This window comes from Melitaea cinxia, chromosome 12 (assembly GCF_905220565.1).
Source record: "Melitaea cinxia chromosome 12, ilMelCinx1.1, whole genome shotgun sequence".
Lineage (NCBI taxonomy): Eukaryota > Metazoa > Arthropoda > Insecta > Lepidoptera > Nymphalidae > Melitaea > Melitaea cinxia.
This window is the reverse complement of record NC_059405.1, coordinates 4,056,001-4,080,501: the sequence shown is the minus strand read 5'-3', so window position 1 is coordinate 4,080,501 and position 24,501 is coordinate 4,056,001. Positions and strand designations below refer to the sequence as shown.

Genomic DNA, 24,501 nt, shown 5'->3' with positions numbered 1-24,501 from the left:
CAACATTTTAAAAAATTAACTAGACCATAGCTATGTTCCAATAGCAAGTAAAATCTTTTTTATATGTTTTATGTGCTGTAATTTTAGAGAAAGTATTATGAATAATATTAAATAAAATTCTACATTTTGACTCATTTTTTTATTATTTGTAAATAGTCTTTGTACAAGTATTTATTTATAATAGCAGGTTCTAAGCTATGTACATAAAAGTTAATCAAATTAATTAACATTTCATTAATAAATTGATCATCTCTGTTAATAAACACTACCTGCAAGTCCTCAAAAGTATAAACAATAAAATTACAATATTGCCGACCTGAACAATATAATTGTCCTTGTATCTGAGCATAATAAGGATGTTTCTTTTTCAAAAGAAACTGCCCATTACATCTCTCTAAATAAGGCACACTGACATTAGTTATTTTACAATTTCTTGCAGTATATGGACACTTGACTTCAATGATAGTGTCTTCTCCCAATAAGCCATCTGGTGAAGCAGCAAGAAAGGGATATTCAGAGGAAATAAACAATCCACATGCTTGTACTGACAGTCCGTAGGTGGCCTCATATTTCGCAATAGCAATTGTTTCATGAATCTTACCATGAACCATTGCTCGAGTATGCACAGTCTTTGGTGCAAAAATTTTTTGCAATAAACTTTTAGTGCAAGTTTTACTGTGGCACACTACATAAAACATGCTAGCAGTAATCCTGCATGATCTCATTTCATGCCACTCGGCAGAGGCATTTTGAGCTCTGGTATTCTTCTCCAACGCTTGAATTTTTTCGTTTGTGACATTTTTCAACAGGAGCTTTTCAAGCAAATTATCTTGTGGAGTCTTTGCTAAATATGGGTAGTGATCCCATTCAATCCCATGTGGATTTGCAGGTTCATATGTCTGCAGTAGAGGCATTGAGCTTTCACCATACCCAATGACCAAATTCCGCACATAATGTGGATAATTTTCCATTACGTCACTCTCATTTAGGGGCTTAAAATTACAGGATTTTAACCTCTTGCTTGGTAAATTATGAGCTGCTATGGGAGAGTTATAAAAAACTTTACTTGGTCTATTAAATGTCATTAGTTTTTCAGTACATGATTGATGCAGTTTAATTGATTTCTTGTGCACCATTTCATGTATACCAAACAACAATACAGAGACATGTTTGCAACTTGCTTGAGTACCACTTCCTGCAGCACAATCACAATGGCATTCTTCTATTACTCCATCTTTGCTTAACTTTACGTCAACCACATATGCAACTTTCTTCATACTGGCTTTACACTGTCCTCGCACGTATGTGTAATTGCCTTCGTTGGAAAAACGGGCAGTCACAAGATGACGAGATTCGTAAAGGAGCAACCCTTTAGGCTGGGTACTATATCTGTAAAAAATAATCATAATTAATATAACAAAATTTCTCGTCAAATAAGTACTTATTTTTCTATTTATAAATTAATTTATGTGGGCAAAACTGTCTCCTGTACATTTAGTCTATACTAATATTATAAATGGGAAAACTTTTCTGTTATTTTATTTGACTGTTAACACTCAACCGCAGTACAAATCTTCCTGAAATATAGCACATATATAGATCCTCGAGATGTACTAAGCCCAAAGGATACTTTTTATCTCATAAAAGCACGTTGTTAAGCACCAGTTTAAAAAAATAGTCTTTGGTATCTCTACAACACATCACAGCTAAACAAACCTTAGCTTGAACAAAACTTAATCTTTCCAGAGAATTCTTCCCAAAGAAAATTCCCAGAGGATTATTAAAAAACCGAAACAAACACGGACGAAGTCGCGGACCGGTGCCCACTACTGGTACTAGTTATTGCTAGGAAGTAAATAAGGGTACTTACTTTACAAAATATTCCTGTATTGCCTGTCTAGTGATCATTGGCAGAAGAGTATCTGCATTTATGTCTCTGAATGTATCAGAAGGTGGACATACGTATGCAGGGTCCTCTTGGATGTCGCAGTCAGCACAAAAATTTTGGTTTTGATCATACGTTCGTAATCTGTAACAAAAATTGGAAAGTTAGTTCATTATAGCAAAAAAAAATGCTTACAAACCTTCATAACCTCAAATATTTCAAGCGTTTACCTTTCAATCAAATCAGCTTTTTTACCGGCAGTTGTTGCATTTCTTTTACGAAGCTCGGCTTTTAGTTGAGGCACAGTCATAAATGAGTACATTTTAAAAACAATACACACTTTAAATCTCGTTTATCTCGTTATTAGCCAAACACTTTAATGCCGCGAAAAGTAAACAAGGTACAGTTGCTTAAAGCGACATCTGTAAACAGCTTTGAGTGAGCCTCCTCATTTAAAATATTGTATAAATCAAAAGATATAGGAATTTGAAAGTATTAAATGTTTTTTTTTAACGACTTAATTTATTTTTATTTAAATAATTTAAGGTGAGCAGATTTAAAGGACAACGTAGTTGATTTGAGCTATAGAAAATCTATAAATTATTATTTTTTTTATTACAAATATCATTATTTTGCAGGCTGGGGTGGAGGTGGGGGGACTGTGAACGTTATGTGTTGTGTAGTTGTGTTTGTGTACACGGTTTGGTACACTGTGTCACTGTACCGTTCCTTTTAAATTTTAATATTTATTATTTTATTCTACTCTATGCTGTACCGTGTGTACTATAAGTATTACTATACTCTGTACGTGTGTACATCGCTTAAATAAGTAGGTACAGGCCATAGAGTAGAATAAATATTACAGGCTTTTGTTTAGGTACTTGTTATTTACTCACTGTCAATTTGCTGTCAATCTACTTTGATTACAATATTACTGCGCGGAACGTAATTTAAACTTATAATATAAAAGCGAAAATGAAGATAGGAAATAAATACGTTTAAAGCCAAGTGAAGTTTGAAGTTTTGGTCATAAAAAATGAGTCTCGTAGAGGGGAAAAGAATAACTTTTAAACGAGTAAGACCTAATCCTCTATTTCAGGATTGGCTAGAGGAATTATATGAAGAAGCAAAACAAAAAAAGAGTAAATTTGAAAGCGTCTTAAAGGAAGCTTTAAGTTCCATTTCAAAGTACCCATTACCTTTACAATCTGGGGCCGAGTGCGCTATTTTGAAAGGATTTGATAAACGTTTGTGCCTGCTACTCGATAAACGCTTGGAAGCCTCTAAATGTTTTGTAAATTATGTAAATCCATCTTCTATCCATTCAGTTGAAGACTCGTCACCGTCTAAACAATATTGTACAACAACCGCAACCGACCAAGGTAAAGAAAATGATATAGAGAACCCATCAATTGAAGTTAACTCAAACGACGTTATTCAAAAAACCAAAAAAGATAAACCCTACAAACCAACTTTCCGATCAGGAGGCTATGCGATCTTAATGGCTCTATTGGATCAGAGAACGCATAGTAATCAAGAGATGCTAAATAAAGATGTATTAATTGACAGAGCACAAAAATATTGTGAAGAGTCCTTTGTAAGACCAAAACCTGGTACGCATTACACTGCATGGTCCAATATGAGGCGTTTAATTATAAAAGGGTATGTTAAAAAGACTGGAAATGGCAGTAAGAAAGCACAATATTCCTTAACTGAAATAGGAATCGCTATTGCTAGTGAACTTGTTATAGATACGAAAAATAAGCCAAGTATTAATGATATAATTTTTAATGATCGACCAAATGATGCTCAAACCTCACAGTATATAGAACCTGAGGTTATATTGCTTGAAGAATGTAATTCCTCAAGCACTTATCCAAAAAATGTTCCCCAAATACAATGTGTTAGAGATTTGCATCCAGAAGATAACTTAAACTGTGATTTAATAGTAATGGATGCAGGTTCCTTTGATATAATACTACTAATTGATAAGAATGAGACCAGCGGGTGGGTTATTTCAACATTTTTTCTTATTCTAATATGCTTATAGCTTCTTTAATTTTTTTATAATGGGTGTGAACTCTGTATATCTGTCTATGTGCTGGGACATTAAGTGGTATGTTGGGGTCTTTTATGGGGTCTTTGCTTCAAATAAAGTATGTCTTGAGGCAGTTTCCATTTTTGTCTGCAAAATTTAAGCTTCTTATTTAAGACCTTATCTACTCAAATTAATATTTTGATGTATAATTTTTTTTAGTATTTTAGGGTATCTAAAAGGAATGATCCAACGGTGGCACAATTTAATAAGTTTTCTGATTTGAAACATGAATATCGGAGTTTGAAAGTTGGTGATTTTACATGGGTGGCTCGTCATAGAACCACAGGCCAAGAATTAGTTTTACCATATGTTGTAGAGAGAAAGAGAATGGATGATTTAGGTGCCAGTATAAAGGATGGGAGGTTTCATGAACAGAAATTCAGATTAAGAAAGTGTGGAATAAAAAATGTTATTTATATGGTAGAGAACTATGGAAGTAATAAACATGTAGGACTCCCTGTCCAGACCTTGATGCAGGCATTAGCAAACACGAGAATGCAAGATGGTTTCAAAGTCCATGTGACTGATTCTCTGACTCATTCAGTAAGATTTTTAGCGATGATGACTTTAAGATTGGGTTATGAATTTAAGGTGATTATTAATTATAATTCTACTTTTTTTTAATAAAAATACAGTTCACCGCATGTTAAGCTGAGAACATAGCCTATTGATGCCTGCAATATACAAGTGTGTTGTTGAACTTCGCTCCTGAATCTTCCCATGAACTCTGGCTAACTTACCACTTATCCCACACAAGATCACAACATTACTTGAGAGCAATAATATTATTTAGCTGTGATCTTCTTTAATGGTTGAGGTACTTCCACAGTCAGGCTGTTCCAAATGTCGAGCAACATATTTCTTGCTGTGCCCTACCCAAATAAATGTTTTAGTTGTCTTAAACTTAGATTTTCTTAAGGATTTTGATTTGGATTTTGTTTTTTTCAGGACAAAACACTAAAAGGACGTAATAAAGAAACAAGTGACAATATACTTATGACATTTGAGTTTTTTAATAAATCCACATTAAAGAACAAACCGCTCTCAGTGATAGATACATTTATAAAAATTCTACTTCAGCTTAAGGGTGTTTCAGTGGAAAAGGCGCTAGCTATAACAAAAGTATATAAAACTCCAAAATCCCTCATAGATGCTTATAAATTTTGCACACGGAAGGAGGGAGAAATGCTTTTGGCTAATCTGAAATGTGGAGAAATGAATCGTAATGTTGGGCCAAGTGTTAGTAAAACTGTTTACCAATTATTTACATTTAAAAATTTCAACTGACATGGGTTTTAGATGAAAAATTGTTGTAATTGTTTACTAGTTGTTTATATGGAAATGTTTTATTTTAATCAAGGCTATATGATATTTTTCTAAAATGTTCATAATAATATATTTTACTAATATTTAAACATTTTGTTTTTTTATTTATGTTTTAAAATGCAATAAACAGTAAAATAAAAATAATATTTGCTTATTCTTTTGGATCAGTTATCTCTGATTACAAAATTTTGATTGGGGTTTTGTGACTTTTGTTTTAGAATTGATTGACACTTATGGTGGTGGTTATTGTCAAAATTAATAAGCGTATTGACGTTATGAAAATAGTGAGTCAACATTTTTAGTTGCAATCGGCTTAGCCAGACCGTTGACTAATTAAATTATAGTAAATAAGAATCATGTCTAAAGGGTTTACTTCAATTAGTCAATTTGAACACGACCTCGTAAATTTTGTCTGATTTTATTAACAAACAAGTTTTGTACTTTAAAGTAAATAAATGGGAAAACAAATAATTTCATTTTGGTAGGTACGGTAATTTTAAAATTATGACAAAGGTCCCACAGTGCCGTACCGTGGTTGTCGGCCGCCCGGGGCGGAAGAAAATTTTTCCGCCCTCTTATTTAGATATTTCAATTTAATGTATAGGTAGGTACTATATATTACACACATTATAATAGAGAACTTTACGGAACAAACAGTCATTATTATTTTCACATTTTATTATTGTCATTGTACACGTGATATCTATACATCTATACAAAAAAAAATTGGAGTATCTGTTTGTAATATTCAAAAAACCACTTTTTACTAAATGCACCTGGATGTATACACGGTAGGTACATATACCAAAATAACATTTTTTATAATTTTTCTGTCTGTCTGTGTCTGTTTGTTCCGGCTAATCTCTAAAACGGCTGAACCGATTTTGACGTACCTTCACTGGCAGATAGCTGATGTAATAAGGAGTAACTTAGGCTACTTTTATTTTAGACATTTATTTAATTTTATAATTGCGAACTGAACAAAAACTTTTTTTTTAATTCCACGCGAATGAAATCGTGGGCACACACACTTCAGCCTATCGCAGTCCACTGTTGGACATAGGCCTCCCCAAGTTCGCGCCAGACATCCCGGTCTTCCGCAATCCTCATCCAGCCTACACCGGCAATCTTACGTAGATCGTCGGTCCAACGGGCTGGAGGACGTCCCACACTGCGTTTGCCAAGACGCGGTCTCCACTCTAGGACCCGTCTACTCCAACGGCCATCGGTCCTGCGACACAGATGACCAGCCCACTGCCACTTCAACTTGCTAATTCTGTGAGCTACGTCGGTTACTTTCGTTCTCTCGCGGATAGTCTCATTTCTAATCCTATCTTTGAGAGAGACCCCAAGCATAGCCCGTTCCATTGCACGTTGAGCTACTTTAAACTTGTCGACCAGTCTCTTCGTCAGTGTCCACGCCTCGGCTCCATATGTTGACACAGGTAGGACGCATTGCTCGAAAACTTTTTTGTCTTCAGGCATTGCGGAATCTTCGAAGTGAAGTCGACGAAGCCTGCCAAACGCCGCCCAGCCCAACCGAATCCTCCTATCGGCCTCCTTCTCGAAGTTGTTGTGGCCTGGTTGGATATTATGGGCTAGGTAAACATAATCCTCTACAACTTCGAGAAGGGTACCATCGACCGATACCGGTCTCGGTATGACTCGGCTGTTAAACATAACTTTCGTTTTGTCTTGTATTTTTATTTTGAAGTAACATACATTTAAAAAAATACAATCGAATTGAGAACCTCCTTCTTTGGAAATTTCTTGTTGTCTGATACTCAAAATAATGGTCCGAATTAATGGCTTCAAATAAAGGATAGCTGTCCCTTACATCTTGTCACTACATAGTATAAAACAAAGTCGCTTTTTCTGTCCCTGCACATGTATGTACGCTTTAATCTTTAAAACTACGCAACAGATTTTGATGCGGTTCTTTTTAATAGATAGATTGATTCAAGAGGAAGGTTTATATGTATAATAACATCCATTAAATAGTGGAGAAATACTGTTATTTTTGAGTTTTCTAATGTTATGTCGTAAATAATTATTTTTTTTTCGCTTAAATTGCAAACGCAGGCTGAACCCTACGAGATTTGTCAAAATAATGTACTAAGTATTGTACACATTGAAAAGGTCTACAGAAAACTCCGCGATGGTATATACCTATCTCTTATGGATATCCCACAATAACATTTTTTTGTCATTTACTTTTTACGACAAATAATGGCTAATTTTCGAAGCGATTTTAACCAATACAGCATTAATCCTTATCCAATTAAATACCTTAAATGTATTTTTTATTTAATATAGATCTATATGGCCCTTTACAGCATATGATTTAGATGAATATTTTCGAAGATATTAAAGATTTAAAAATCGCGGTACGTAGCGTTTGCGGCGGTTCCGGCCGGCTTTTACTCTAAGTTAACGCGTGCGGGCCACGGGCAGTAATGAATAAATCAAAACTACTGGATCGATTTTAATCATTTTTTCAGTGAATGATATAGGCTATAATTATATTTTATAACCGTGCGAAACGGAGCGGGTCGCTAGTATGTAATAAAAGTCACTCTCGCTGATTATCAAGTAAAGACGTTGGCAGTCGCTACAAAATATCATTCAAAGAAAAGGGTTTCCCCTTTGACTTCGCCACAAATAAGTAATTAATAATTCCGTGCTCCTTTCAATCGGTTCGAATTTGTAGTTGCGATAAAAATAATATGCCATCGTTCAAATACTCACAAAATATTTTTATTATTTAAGTACCTATTGTTAAATTTTGCCACCCCCTAAAAAGTGCCGCCCGGGGCGGGCCGCCCTTGCCACTACGGTACGCCACTGAGGTCCCAACTTTTTTTTTTAAATTATTCATGCGATAGTACCTACTACCTATTTATTTTATGATAAGTAAAGTATGTACTACGTTGCGGCGATAGCTCTCTTTTACTTTATCTTTGGTACTTAGCATTTTTAATTATTATTATAATAACTCTTAGGCTGCGGCTTATTATCATATTTAAAAAAAAAAACCTTTAAAATGATATAAAAAACGTGAATGTGCCTATGTCATGAACGTAAAAACAACAAATTATTACCTGTTTACACCTGGCTGTGTGGTTATAGCAATGAAGAAAATAGCCATTCCCTCTCTTTCCATAGGTGTCGTAAAAGGCGGCTAAAGGATAACACAGTTCCACTACCACCTTGAAATTCAAAAAGCCGACCGATGGCGGGATAACCATCCAACTGCTGGCTTTGAAATACATAGGCCGAAGACGGCCAGCAGCGTTTTCGGTGCGACAAAGCCGGTACTGCGATCACTAACCCGCCTGACCAGCGTGGTGATTATGGACAACACACATGAGCTCACGCATTTTTGGCGCGAACTTGTGGAGGCAGTGGACTGCTTTTTTTTTTTTTTTTTGGGATTTTATGACCTGGTATCTATAAGCAGTGGACTGCGATAGCATAGAGTAGAATAAATATTATAAGGAATGGATGGAAGGATGTGCGATAGGCTGAAGTGATAAGTGATCACACCTGGCTGTGTATTATCTATGCCTGGTTGCTAGGTAGTTGCGGACGTGTGGGCATCAGCACCTATGGCTCTTCAAATTTACTATATGCACTACTGTGATGTGAATTTCATTTAATCAAGAAGTTAATGATATTTTTTTTTGGAAAATTATTTAAAATCCTTTTAATTAAAAGTATTTGAGGGGGGGCACTTTTTGACTGGCACATTGTTTTCAATGTATTTGTCTATTCATAAAGGTTTGTAGAAATAAGAGTTTGATTATCTACGTGATCAACGTAGTGATTTTGCAGAGGAATCTAAACTATAATTTCGTTTAAATTGACTCAATTCGTATAATTACTCAATCGAGTAGGTCTTCAGTTTCATTATAATAATAAATTATCACAAGTATACATACTTTATTTGGATTTTTCGGTTGGCAGTGACCCTGCTACGATTCCCACTCGGAGTACGATTGTGATATATGTTCACTTATCAGAAAAAAAAACTGTTATAAATATTCTATTAATAGTTTGTTTGCTTTGTTAGGTTTGTCTGATAAGACTACAAAGTTACGGTTAAAACTAGTTGTTTTGTGAAATCAAATAAAATGTTATAACTTGAATTATCAGGTATTACAATATTTGTTTTCATACATACAAAACTAATATATAATCTGTAATGTTCAAGTCTTTATATACCTACGTAAATGATAATGAATCGCCGAAATGTATGTAAGCACGCGCATGACTTCTGTAATACTAATATGTAAGTTGGATAATTTTTTTTTTGAGTTTGATGTTAGGACAAGGTTTATATAAAAAGAAAATTTAGAAAAAATTGATACATTCACGAAAAAACAGGAGATAGGTAGGTACGAAGTTCCTGGCGAGCTTAAAATAAGTTATAATTGAATAAAAAGACAAATTATAATTTTGCTATATATACTTTATTAACATAACTATTGACTGTGACATGAGTGACATAACTATGAATTTTCTGTAAATATAGTCGAGATTTAAGAGCACTTTAGGATGGAATCAACTTTTCCAAGTTTACAAAAACCATGAAAAATAAAATGCAAAATTGGTTCGGCACAACCATGCTTTCAGATTCAGTATAATGAGATTCGGTGTAGAAAAATCAAAAGGCAAATATATTTTTTAAGATCGACGGGGACAATTGTTTGTGCCAAACCAAAGTATTATTTCAAATCCTTATTATATCATCACAATTGTTTTTCTTATTAATATTAATTTTACTTACAACTAAAGTTTGTTGAGAAAATGAATATTATTTCGAAGTGGTTTACAAAATTTGAATTGTTTACAAAACCTACTAAAACAGACAAATGGCACAGATATAAACAATCTTCAATGCTATACTAAATTGCACTTGAAATAGCTTTAAACATTTATATACTTTTAAAAACACGTGATAAACATTTCAAATATATAATTAGTATTTTTTAGTATCTAATTTTAGACAGTTCCAAGCTTCGTGACGTCCAAATAGTGTTAAAAACAAAACATTAAGGTACATAAATATACACATATACCACTTACAGTTAAAACAAAGAACGAGATAAATGCGAAAAAGTAAAAAAAAAAAGAACCTATAAGTATAACTTAAAATATCGGTCATAAGACAACGTATTTATGTAATAAATTCGATAAAATAAAATTATAAGAACTGCCACCCTCAAATTTAGGCATGCTTAGGGATATAGCTGCTCAAATTTACATACAAAACCCTGTTGGTTTAGATAATATAACATGCTAAGTGCACATAAAACAAAAAGAATCTCTTCAAGGCTTACATAAAATTTAACATTTATAATTAAGAACAGCATAGTGCACTCATAGATAAAATATCAATAAATAATACAATTAGAGTGTGTGATAATTTCTCTCAGTTTGGTTCTTATAGTATTTGAATCCCATGAATCCAACAGCTAGAAGTCCTAGTGTTAGTATAATTCCACCGATGAAACTAGCTCCATCAAATCTGAAACAATAAAAAAATGAACACTTAGACCATACGATTGAAGTAAAAGTTCTTTAGCTCTTACAGTAATATACGAAACGTAACTGTCTTTCTATCTTTACTAACTTATATCTCCCTCTCAACTTTCGTAACGCATTCACCAGCTTACTCCCCAAGTCATGCGTGTGTAAAAGTTTTACTCAAAAAAAGACAATGAAATGGAAACATTTATTACGTCATGCAAAACGTCATGTTAGCAAAATAAACTAAAAATATTAAAATTGTTACACTCTAACATTAGTTACGTTACAAACTTTGTAATTTGTGTGTGTAATAACCTCAAATTAATGTCAATGTTTAATAAAATACTCTTAATCTCTTGTCGCTGTAAACATCACACAAAAAAAATAACAACTAAATATTAATTTGAAATCGATTTTTAATAACAAATCTTTACTAATGTTATAAAGCTGAAGAGTTTGTTTGTTTGAACGCACTAATCTCTGGAACTACTGGTCCGGTTTGAAAAATTATTTCAGTATTAGATAGCTCATTTATCAAGGAAGGCTAATAGGCTTTATATCACCCCGCTAAGATCAATATAGATGTCAAATATGTAAATTATGTATCTTACCCTCTTGCTTGAAGAACATGCTTGTCTTCATCGGATTTGGGTGTTTCTGGTGTTTTAGGAACTTCCGTTGGCTTGGTGGGTCCTGTCTTTTGTGTCGTTACAACTATTTTTGGTGTTTCAGTTGTGTTTGTTTTTGCTGATTCGGTTGTGTTTGTTTTTGCCGTAGGAGCTTTAGTGTCTGTTGTATTAGTTGTCGCTTTTTCTTCCTTTTCCTTTGGTGGCATTTGTTTATCAGTTGTCTTGTTATCTTCGGGCTTGGCATTTGTCGTGTTATTAGTTGGTAAAGCTGGTACCTTTGTGTGTATCTCAGAGGCGTTTTGCTGTGGCTTTAGTTCTGTATGAGCTGTAGTATTTGCATGTGGTTCGGTTATATTGGATTGTGGGGTCTGTTCTGTTTTTAAGGATTTAGTATCGATAGGTGTACCACTTGCAGTGGTAGTTTGCGGTGCCACTGAAAATAAGACGAGAAAAATAATTAGTTTACACAAACCATATTCATCTACAGACAAGCATAAAAGATACCTTAAGAGTAAGTGTGGTGTAAGTTATAACTAAGTATATAAACTATAGTTTTATGGCTTAATCAAAATCGGTGCATTATTTTGAAGAGTTCCTTCCACAAAGATAAATTCTATAAATCATAATTTTTAACACATTAGTTGTTTGCGGCACATAAGAGTTTAATATTCTATAGCATTTATATAAATTTTACGAACTGAATAAAAAAATATATTTAGATAAAAACAAAATTAGAATTCCTATACAATAAATGCTCTTTCAATTATTAAAGCCATTATTAACATTCTATCGTCTGTGTATGAAACATAGTAGCTATAAGTATGATTTTCTTTGACCATAGTTAAATCACAGACATGTCAAAAGGTTTCTTAGGAAACATTAGTGTTTACGCGAATTTCACTCATTATGTATATAATGAAACAACTTTTTCGGATTTTATTGCGGTTTATTAAGTTTTTTAGATACCTGACGTTTCGGGCACTGTACAGCAACCATGGTCACGGGAGGAATAATATAAAAATAATTGTGATAAGGTGTGTAAGTTCTGTTTTTTGTAATAACTTTTCCTAACATCAACAAGATTTCTTCATTTTGACTGGCAGATAAGGCTGGAAGGCTTTTAGCCCGCCGTTTGCGCAACGCATTCAGTAAACTTGTGAAATAAAGTTAAACAAAAAAAAATACAACATGTTATAAATATGAGGATATATACATCATGAAAAGTGTATGAAATAGCATCATGTAACAAATTAAATGAAAGGTCCCAGTCGAGCTAAGACATACATTTTCTCTGGATTTCCCGAAAGTGATAAAATAAGAAAAAGCGTTAGGGTAAAAAAAACCCAGACGCGTTTCGTCGAAATAATAATTTTATATTTTTTACTTGTAGTCAATCTTCAAGTATTTTTGACACAAAAACTATTTTTAATTTTTATTTTTTTTTTACTCTTAGGGGCTATTTCACCAGTTGTGGATACTTGACGAATGACAGTATCCGATAGTAAAGTTTTTAGTTCATTATTCTTTTTTTTTTATTCTACTGAACTCGATGGTAAATACAAAAATCGAAATATAGTAATATTTATGAGATATTTATATTCGCATATAATTATATTAATCTTAAAGTTGCAGTTTATTAATTCACAAGAAACAGGTGCTACTACTGGCCTATCCCACTTCCCCTGTTGTCAGTCTATTTGTATCGTCATCACTCAAATAGTGTTATTGACAACTGGTGAAACAAGTCCTTAATACAAGGATTGTCATTTTTTATGATATAAAACAAGTTTTCTAACTAGACCATTTTTTTTTCTTAATATAGGTACATTCGTGTAAATAATATTTTTACTGTACATAAACATAATAATCTCACGATTAGTCAAAAAATTTGCTAAGCTGAGATGATTGTTTCAAATATCGGTCAAGTATAAATCTACAAACAAAGCGTTCTTTACCGTAGTAACGTTAACAATACATATTTAACAAGATCGATTTATAAACGTAACAAAAATACCTTCTCTTTCACCGCGATTTTTTATTTAACAAATGACTACATTATTCAAGATAATATGAGAAATAAAAACAATAAATTAAAGTCGACTTATTTGTTCCAATATTATATATTTGTATACTATAAAATCGCATTAACATAGAAGTACGCTATAACAACAATAATAAAAAATGTCTTTAAGGAAAATACTTCCATTATAATGATGATTATTATCACAAAATAGCTGTTGTTTTTTGGAGAAAACTTTCAAGCACTCAAACTTGCGGATTTCCCCAACTAAATCTATCTAAACTTGTTTGGATAAATTTCTAAATTTAAAAAAAAGTTGGACAAATATTAAACAGTATTATTTTTTTTTTATAAAAGTGTATACAGTTTATATTTTTGTAAGAGCTCTAACAATTAAATATCTTCCTTAATGTTATTATATTGAAAAAACTACGTTAGCTCATTCGATACAATTAAAATATATATCTTAATTTAATATTAATATGATTTAAAATAAGTCCGTATAAAAACGGCAGTAAACTACCGATTATGCTAATATAAAGACTATCATATAAATTCGGCGTCACAGGTCGACCTTGGTATCAATTAACCAATAAAGCATTCAACGTGGAAGATGAAGAGTATAATATTGAATAAGTTTTAAATAGATAAATATTACTTTGATTGCATTTCATACAATTAAATAGCTACAAAGCGAGTAATTTGGATTATTTAAACTTGATAAATATCACAAAATACTCTTGTTAATAGACATTGCACATGTTGTATGCGAAATATAACTAACAAAGAAACGGCACTAAAATGATTTACAAAAAAATACAATGTTGTAGTGTTTTAAACTGGTCCCTAAACAATTGAATATCTATCTACGCTGTATCATTCAGTCTTCCATTTTTAACCGATTTCAATAAAGGATGAGGTTCTCAATTCGACTTTTTTTGTGTGTTACCTCATAACTTCTTACTGTGTGAACAGTTTTCGTCGATTTATATTTTATTCGAAAAGTGGTGCTTGTCATGTCATGATCTGGCGAGTACTTTTAAAGTTAATCTCTAATAATGCGTATTTACAACTATTTTTTCCTCGGCCTACGTTGTATTACTGGTAGATATAATTGAAGTCAGCTTTTTTTCCTTTTGCGAGCAAACACAATTATTATCGTAAGCAATAAAATGTAATATAAGAACGTCTATTTTAATAATTTATTGAATACATAACTATTTTTTTTTTCAGTTATATGTATTCGATTAAGTTTCCATAACCTACAAACCGGTACAGCGTAACACACTAACTTACACTCTCTTAATTTAAAATGCGGCGACTACATTACGAAATACCTAAGACGCCGTTAATTCTCTTGAAGATAGTTAAGTATAGCGTGTTAAATAAATTAAAACTAATGGCAAAGCTATTTGAAATTTTTAGGAATTCATATCTTCTACAGTTTATTACCCAAATGCCAAACAAACATGTTGGGCAATCATCAGTACTAAATATGGGTAAGGTTTTCAAGGTTAATCAAAATTTAAGTTACTTTTGAAATCATAATTATTAAACTGTGTTAAAAATTGTTTAAACAACTTTTACCGTATTTCCGTTATTGAGAATTATAATGTTTAAAATTTTATGTTAAATCTATATATAAAAAATGAATGTTTGTCTGTATGTCCTTTATAGAATCGTAAACTATGCATTTGATCATGTGCATGATCTTCAGCAGTGCTGTGCATGAGCCCACAAAGGTTTCAGAGTTGGTACGACCAAATCACAAAAAAAAAAGTAGTAACGCTGTATTCGTTGCGTTGGTTTGTTCTTGTACTACTTGTTGGTGTTGACTTATGAATAAATAAATAAACGCAGGCAGGGTACAGCTAGTCTATACAAATAAATAAAATTGGAGTGTCTGTTTGTGATATTAAAATAACTGCTTTTTACTAAATGCATATGGATGTCTACACGGTCTATATACCAAAATAACATTTTTTACAAGTTTTGTCTGTCTGTCAGTCTGTACCGGTTAATCTCTGAAACGGCTGGACCGATTTTGACGAGACTTTCACTGGCTCAATTCAATTTATAACTCTGCGAACTAAACAATTACTTTATTGTTGAATTCCACGCGGACCAAGCCGCGGGCACAACTAGTGTCACAATGTTTGTCGGACTGATATCGAAACTGGACTGATTTTAATGAAATTTTACACAGATAAGTAACTTTGTCCAACTTAAAATATCGGCTATATTTTATTTCGATTAATGACCGCGATATTTTTTTCCAAAAAATAAAATAAAAAAACATGGCAGTAAGAAGTTCACCAGGTCAAATAGTACAATATATGTTTATTTATTATACTTTTCTTTATTTTGCATCATTACATCTAAACTAGGCATAGCCCGTATCTTAGATGTAAGTCTCCTTCGCTACACATTTAAAGCAAAAATTTACATTGCATGCTTATTACAAGTACACTATTTGTAATAACATGGGTAGAGTAGAGTAACAATTACACTGTATTCAACCTAAAATGTGTAGTTTGACAACGACAACTATGAACTTATTCACGTTTCTATGTATTTTTTATTTCAATTTATTTTTAGATATAGTTACTATGTATTTCTTACAGATTTTACATTTATATTTATATATTATGCATACTATTGTTTGTATGTTTAGGTGTGTGTGTATGTGTTTACTTTGTTAGCGTGAACATCTTTTCAATATTGTAATAATTCTGAACTTTTAACCAGTTAATTAGTATTTCTTTACATTTTTTGGAATTTAAATGGTAAATGTTAATAATAGTATTAATCTTATTATAGAGTGAAGGACCCAGATAGGATTGAAATTTTTGCGCAAATCTTGTTTTAAGGGGCGGAAGATAGCAAGTTTTATCTCTACGACGAGCTGATGCTATTTCTTCTGAAAAAACTAATTTTGAGTGCTGAGCTATAATGGTTTCTTTAATAAATAATTGCCTAACGGTGAGGACGCCACAGTTAGTGTAAAGATCTTTAGTAGGGTATCTAAAAGGTTTAAACGTCATTACTTTATGTAGTGCTCTCTGTGCACGTTTAAGTTTAAGCATGTGCGTTTTACAGGTATTATAAATTGGGATTTCATGACCTTACTACGTATTGATGTATTAAGGCATAAATGAAAAGGAAGTTGAAAAAAGCTATCTAAGCAATGCAATCTGTTTAAAATTATTAAAAAGGTAACAAATAGCAGTTGTTAATAATTATACAATGTTGAAAAAACACCGTTCACTTTCAAGAAATAAAAAGACATTGATAAAATGCAGTATCCCGAAACTTCTCCTATGGATATTTTGTCACACCAAGTGAGACCCCCTACATGCTAGTGATTTTATAAAATGAAGCTAATAATTGACAGAAAAATATTTTATGTAAAAAAAAAATGTCAAAATCATTTGCAGAAAATATTGATTACCTCTTGCAGAATATAGTTGTTTTACAGAGAAATATAATACATATATAAGTGTAAGTGTAGAGTAAATCATTACTATTAAATATATAACTAATAACCCAGAACACAATACCATCAATTATTTGTATAGTTTCTAGTTTAATTATAGTAATTTTTGTTTTTATAATATTTACTCAGCCTTTGGCAAAAGTAATTTATTGTAATAAAACAAGTACCTATACAACAAAATAATTTTAACGACATTCCTTTTTAGGAATAGTTCTGTATAACAAATGTTGCAAAAAAAAAAACGTAAAAAACCAGATTTATATTTTGTTTTGTCTTATCTTTTCTTGTATAATTTAGAGAAACCCAATGCGAATTGCCATCAGCTGATAAAACTATATGTAACTACAAGTCTTTTGTAATTAGGATCATTATACCTATTTAGGAAAACTTGTCCAAATATATGTGCATAAAAATAACTAAACAGGAAATACACAACAATAATGTTACAGTCGGGATGAAAAGCCATTGTCATATGCGTGAAATATAAATAGTAAAAAAAAAAAGTTCTGTATAGGATCACCATTATGCATTAGAAGATTAACGTGAGGAAATTAGGAAATTAAATAATTATAGTAATATTAGTTTCGTATTATAAATTGATTGAATTATGTGTAATAAACTTACGTTGTTGATTGCGCACTATTATCGACATATTTTTCATATACTACTTTTATTAAAGGTTGCCTGGAAGAGATCGCTATAAGCGATAAGGCCGCCTTTGCATACATTATTTGTTTTGTATCTAATCGTTCTAAAAGTATCTTCTTTTTTGTGTGTGAAATAAAGTTTAATCTATACATATAATAAAATGGTAGGAAAGTCAAAACTGTACATTGAATATTTTTTTAAAAGAATACTTGGGGTATGATCTACAATCGATACTGAAGCCAAAAATATAGTTTTTAGAATTTTTGGCTTTTTGTCTGTATGTATGTCCGGGATTAACTCAAAAAGTACCGCATGGATTTACTTCAAATTTGGCACGAATATTATTAAGAAGTCGGGTCAACATATAGGCTACATATTATCATGCTATCACCTACTGGGAACGAGCAGTGAACCTTTATTTCCTCAAGGCATTCTGTAACAACGTGTAATCTAACGACGCATATTTGAATGTTGTTGTTATTATGTTAATAACCAAGCTAGCTCCACACTACAAAAATCACGCAATATAAGTAACTAAGCCGATAAACATGATTAACTAAATATAAAAAGACGAGATAATTTTAAAGCAGCGCCATCTATGAGATTTTTCTGTAGATATGAAATGTAAAGAAGAAACGGGTACCGTGGTGGACGCCGATTTAGACATTGATGATGACGCTGAAATGGACAACAATGACCCGGCTCTCCCGACGCTCCGGCGCATACAGGTATGTTTATATACATTTATGATTCTTGCATAAATTTATATAGTAATATTTTTCATTCTTTCAATAATGCAACGAACAGTCCTCTTTGCAGGGGATGTCTGGCTGCTGAAAAAACAGCCGCCCACGTAATCCTGGAATGAGGGAGTGGCCGTACACCGGGCTACCATCCTTAAGGAAATAAGGACCCTCCGAGAAGCCTGTGAACGCCCCAGGAGGCTTCTGAGCTTCTGGAAGGAGCTGGGCTGGCTGAATTAGTCAGCTCTTTTTACGCATAACGGACCACCTTTGTGTCTAAATGCGCAAAACCGAGGCCACAACAAAACAAACAAACAAAACAAACAGCAGTTAATAAAATATAGCTCGCCAAAAAAATAGTCAAGTAAATACGCATTATTTGATATAACTCTAAAAGTACTTGTCAGGTGTCAATTAAATTTAAATGGGACCAAATGACACACAACACCTTTCAATTAAAACAAAATTCATCGAAATCGGTTCACCCAGTCAAAAGTTTTGATGTAACATACATAAAGAAACACAATCAAATTGATAACTTTTCCTTTTTTGGAAGTCAGTTAAAAAGATCTAAATTAACACAAACTATTTAGCACCCAAAATAAACTATCACAAGCATAAGGCCTATTGATCAAAAAAATCTGTTAACAAATGAACATGCAAAAAACTATACTGTTCAAAATATTGTTTAAAAAAAAATTACTCTCTATTGACTATGACTACTTTTTGTTAATCGTTTATTCAGTGATAATAATTTTAATTGTATAACTCATTATCTAAAATATCTATTGATGGATAAGTACATTAATGTATCAGTCAACAAAAATCAGTCTTCATGGCTTCAGAACAACATGTGCATTTTTTGTGAATATCTCGAAAAAATTTCTTTTGCACGTAATAAAATGTATTTATAAACAAACTACTAACAAAAATTTCCTATCTAACAAATATGAAGTAAATTATGATAAAGTTTTAGTAGTTTAATTGCCTAAATGGGATTTCAGTCAGCAAGTCGAAGTGAAGTTACTGCTCTACTTAAGATTTTAAAACATTTACAATTCAACAATTTCAATAATTTATTGGTTAAGTAAGATTTAGTGTTTAACAAATCAAGTATACACATTAATAAAATTGTTAGTGATCAAAAGCTGTCCATTATAAGAACAATATCACCCAAAAACAAGTATTTTTAGGATTTTTGTACATGTATTTGTTTATTTATTCTGGCATCAACGAAAATCTGTTTCATATATTTGTTTGTTCACAAATGAAAAAAAAAAACCAATTTCAAGAGACTAAAAAATTGTCAAGTAAATACACATTATTAGATATAACTCAAAAAGTACTTGTCTATCTCAATTAAATTTAAATGAGTCCAAAAGACAAGAATCAGCTTTTGATTAAAACAAATCATCACGATCGGTACACCAAGTAAAGTTATGAGGTATAATACAATGTAGAACAACATAAAAAAATAGTCAAGTAAATACACATTATTAGATATAACTCAAAAAGTACTTCTCAAATCTCAATTAAATTTAAATAGGACAACATAACATGCAACATCTTTTGATTAAAAAAAAATCAAAATTGGTCCAGTAAAATACATGGAACAAAGATAGTCATATTGAGAACTTCATCTTTTTGGTAGTTGGTAAAAAATTGGATAGGGCTTACGCAGTTGTAATTAAGGAAGTTTTACTTAATATGTATTGTAGGTTTATATTTGTAGATCTAATAGGTACAGCAAGTAAGTCAAGTTATTACTTCATAAACAATGAGAAATTCTTAGTTCTATTTTTTTAGGCCGTCATTGTCTTAACTATAGGCTGTTTAACAATTAAAAGCGTTCAATCCAATGACTAGATATTTAGACAAGCTGAGTTGTCTAATAGTAGATATTTGTGTTATTTCTACATTCACAGTCGGATAGTATGAACTGTTAAATATTAAATTGGAAATACCAACTGAAATTTAATACTGTGAGCTAGTAAGATGCCATTTTCATATGAATAACTGTAATTCTTTGTGTGATGTATGAAAATATTGAAACTGTTCTTTCATTTTACACCCAATAATGTTAAAATACATTAAAATTGAATTTAAGGGTGTTAAAAAAATTAACGAATTTTTATGTTTGTGATAATAGTAATAATATTTTTTTATGAAAGCACTCTTTCAGCCATTTTGTTTGTTTTAACAGTTTTTTAGAATTCATTTTTCATGGATATATTGTTGTAAATTAAAAATACACATCAAATGAGAATAAGAGATTAAATCAAAGAATATTTAAGAAATTTTTTGATTTTTTTATAGAATACAATACAAAAACTATTAAGGCGTTATTTTATAATTCTTCAATTTTTAATGGTTGTAATTTATAACTCTCAAAAACCTTCACATGTACTTCATTGAAATTCTAATTTAATAATTTAAAAGACGAATTTAAAGATAAAGCAAAATATTTATAACGGATTCTTTAATTTTTCATCTAAGAAAATGGCGCTAATTTGATGTGTCGATATTTTGTTAATTTTACAATATATAATATACATTATATTAGATCAGAGTTGTTTTTAATAGCCATAAAAAATCCACCGAGTGGAGGAATATTTCTTGTAATTATTTTGCAAACTGGTTTCGATACACGTATTCTTGATCATGAGAAAATCTTAGTAGAAAGAATTTAGGTATTACACTATGGTAAAACGCAATATGATGGACGCTAGATTGATCTAGTATTCTTACCTTGATCTGCAGCTGGTTTGCTGAGACACACGGAGAGTGATAGCAAGCATAAAAATATTACTTTCTTCATTTTTGTTATGGAAAAGTGTAGATTCGTTTCGTTAAATGTTCTTCAATAGTATAATTCTATACGACGATTGCTACTGACGCCCGACAAAGTGCGTTGGAGAATATTGTAAAATGTAAAAGATTGGGATCTAGTGATGTGATTGATACCGATTTATATAAAACAGATAATAAAACGATTTAATTTTAATCTGTTAAAGAATCGACAACTCAATAACGATTAAATTTTTTTTTTTGTCATAGTGTTGCCTTTTGTATAAAATTAACTGGCTCCAAGTGTCCAAAAAAATATATCTAATATCTTTAAGCGAGAAATTCTTGTATCCGGTAAGTAGAGGTAGTCCAGGTGTCAGGCTGCAAAAATGGTGTCAACTTTTAATGTTTTTCAACAATTTTGTTCCTTTGGCCATTCAATCGGGTGCCATTTCCACAAAATTTTGTATTTTTGTGATTTTTTTTTGTGGACTCGTACTCCTAGAGATTTGTTTTATTTAATTTAATTAGATTTAGAGGCGTTTTTATCATAAAACATTAATAAAATTAACGTTTAAAGTATTTTTCCTTGTTTTATTTTCACTACTTGTATTTTTAACCCATGATTGTGAAAAAAAAAATGTATGACGCTATAGCTGCCCATTATCTTAAAAACATGTCTGGTATGTGTGGATTTTAAAAAGGTATGATAAAGTGTACCTAAGCAAGCGATACTAGCTCCAGGAGCAAAATAACTAAGTTAGGTCGGGATTTTAATTTTTTCAAGTAATGTCGTAATTTTTATGATTTAAGCTAAAATACTTTAAGACATGATTTGATTCCATTAACATAACAATTTAAGCTGCAGTCTATCGTGAAAGATACCCTCGGCATATGCTCGGCATCCCGACTACCGAGTGTTCATTAGGGTGTACAGTGCATTTTCGGAAAGAAGATTTCCTGGCAGAGGTGTTGGCGGGGTCAGAGAAGGACGACCTCAGCGACACAATCCAGCTGAAGTATTGGAATTAGTGGAGGAAGACCCTGGTACGTGCAATAGTTCCATTATACTACAATATCGTTAGAATACGAAGGTAAATTTTGCAATTGTTAATAAAGTTTTAATAGCTCAGGTGGGAAATCGGCCGGTCGGAAACGACTGAGAAGACTACGGTTCACATCCCGATGTCTCCAGGACAATTTTTTTTCTAATTGCACTCGTAATTTTTTTATTTAAATAACCAGTTATATATTTTTTATTATTGTCGGTAAAATCGAAAAATATTATTCACATTTTATCAATATGTAATTCGTATTTAAATATGAATTCCAAAAAACACGATTTACTTAGAATACCGAGCAGAGCTCGGTCACCCAAGTACTTTATTATGGTGCATATTAATCGAATCAATTTTCTTTTTTAAAAAATAACGATAGTCTATTAAACATTATACATATTTACAATTCACAACTTAAGAACTTAAATATTTACGGATAGTTTTGGTACTAATCATGTTCGCGTGGAATTGTGCCAAGAATGCTGGTAGCATTTCCGTCGATTCTCTGGGCAAAAAATGCACCAGCCCTCTTGACACCAGTGGAGGCAATAAGGCGAGGAGCTATCTCATTTAATTTTTTTGAGCACTGCTACTCCAAGGTCCAAGTGTTTCGACTGCAAACGGTGCAATGATGTAATTTGGAATTAGTGAGGAATATTTGTGCCGTGTAGTCTTAGTTAGTTTTAGCTTTTTCCGCTGCAGCTCTCGTTTTTAAGGCTGTTTCCCTGACGTGCACGTGACGTGTATTGCATCCCACAAAAGCGCCCGTCCCCTTTCCAAGGGAACCAATGTCAATCCATTAGGTCCCTTGCCATCATCGCGACTAATTCCAATAGGCTCGATAAGAGCAGGATCGTCGATGGTGGCAAGAGTTCTTTTTATGGTAAAATTCATCATTCAAATCATTTAGGGAACCGTGGCGGGTAAACCTACCTGAACTCTTGTTGCAGGAAAGGCCGTGTTTTGTGAAATAATCAGCCTCTTCCGCATGGACATCTGTGTTCAAAGCACAGTGGAGCTTCCAACCGGAGACCGACAGCAATCCTAAAACTTTCATTGTCTAAAATTGTTCCAGGGTATTATGACGGTATTGCGTGTACGTATCACGGTTCTTGTCACTTGCAAAATTTAGCGTCAAATTTATATGAGTATTGTGAACTAATGACATATCCCAAAATTTTTGTTTTGTAATGTCCTTTGCGATATCGCCATTAGGAATCAATTAAAGGTGTGTACACACGAAATTAATGTAGACTAAGGTGGATATAAATCTGAGGTTCAGTGACACATTTTGTTCATTCCCTTTGATCTTAGATACTCACAGTATTAACTAATGCCAGCGGTAATGTTACCTACGACCTTCGCGTTAGTCCTACCTGCTATGATCGTTTGTAGACATTTGTTTATAATTTATCGGGTAGTATAAATATCAAACATATAAATTAAACGTTTCACACTCATAAATAAATTATACTTTGTCTGGATACCGAGCACTGTGGCACATGGGGTACAGACAAACAAATCTATACAAATAAATAGAATTAGAGTGTCTGTTTGTAATATTAAAATAACCGCTATTTACTAAATGCGTATGGATGTATTATTATATACTTTATTGCACTCAAAAAATACATATAAAAACAACATAAGAATAATATTTATGGCAAAGGTGGACTTATCTCTGAAAGAGATTTCTTCCAGTCAACCCATGGTCATGAGTAAGTGTTTAATATAGCGAGGCAAACAGTGCAAGAAGATTTACAAAGAACAAGAAAAAAAAACGTAAAAAAAAAGAAAAGATAATAAATTTGATAAATCTATACATATTTATTCAAATATATATATATATATATACGTACACTAATACACATACATATACACATACATACATACATACATATACACATATACACACACATATATATAATATACTACATACTAACAAATACATGTATAGATACATACCAAAATACAAAAATACACTTGTACACATACATAAACATATACAAACTCACTACAATACATACGTAAATACATACATATTCTATAGATGACTACACATTTGCTAGTGAAAGCAAGTGTTTCTTTAATTTATATTTAAAGGTAACAAGGGAAGGACTAGTTCTGATGTCACTTGGGAGATTGTTCCATAGTACGGAGGCGCGTACCGTAAATGAATTTAACTTAAATTTTGTGTTACATTTCGGTATATCTAACATAGCTTCTCTGCCAGGGCGCCTGGAACGAGTAGGAGAGGGCAGGAGGTGAAATCGGGATTG

At 32.1% G+C, this 24,501-nt stretch overlaps 3 protein-coding genes across 3 annotated transcripts; 1 reads left to right on the top strand and 2 right to left on the bottom strand.

Annotated features, from left to right (window-relative positions):
- Positions 1–19: 19 nt before the first annotated feature.
- On the bottom strand, positions 20–2,332 carry LOC123658665. Its single transcript, XM_045594024.1, has 4 exons — positions 2,116–2,332; positions 1,871–2,029; positions 317–1,395; positions 20–75 (listed from the first exon to the last, which is right to left on the bottom strand). Exons 1-4 carry the CDS (start codon positions 2,205–2,207, stop codon positions 20–22), a joined length of 1,386 nt encoding a protein of 461 aa, XP_045449980.1. The 5' UTR covers positions 2,208–2,332.
- A 238-nt stretch (positions 2,333–2,570) lies between these two features.
- Positions 2,571–5,398, top strand: LOC123658664 (crossover junction endonuclease MUS81). The gene is made up of 3 exons (XM_045594023.1): positions 2,571–3,892; positions 4,151–4,574; positions 4,932–5,398. The coding sequence occupies exons 1-3, from the start codon at positions 2,922–2,924 to the stop codon at positions 5,268–5,270; spliced, it is 1,734 nt and encodes a 577-aa protein (XP_045449979.1). The 5' UTR covers positions 2,571–2,921; the 3' UTR covers positions 5,271–5,398.
- Positions 5,399–9,759: 4,361 nt separating this feature from the next.
- On the bottom strand, positions 9,760–21,348 carry LOC123658520 (sialomucin core protein 24-like). The gene is made up of 3 exons (XM_045593918.1): positions 21,126–21,348; positions 11,453–11,903; positions 9,760–10,839 (listed from the first exon to the last, which is right to left on the bottom strand). The coding sequence occupies exons 1-3, from the start codon at positions 21,193–21,195 to the stop codon at positions 10,722–10,724; spliced, it is 639 nt and encodes a 212-aa protein (XP_045449874.1). The 5' UTR covers positions 21,196–21,348; the 3' UTR covers positions 9,760–10,721.
- Between the last annotated feature and the right edge of the window lie 3,153 nt (positions 21,349–24,501).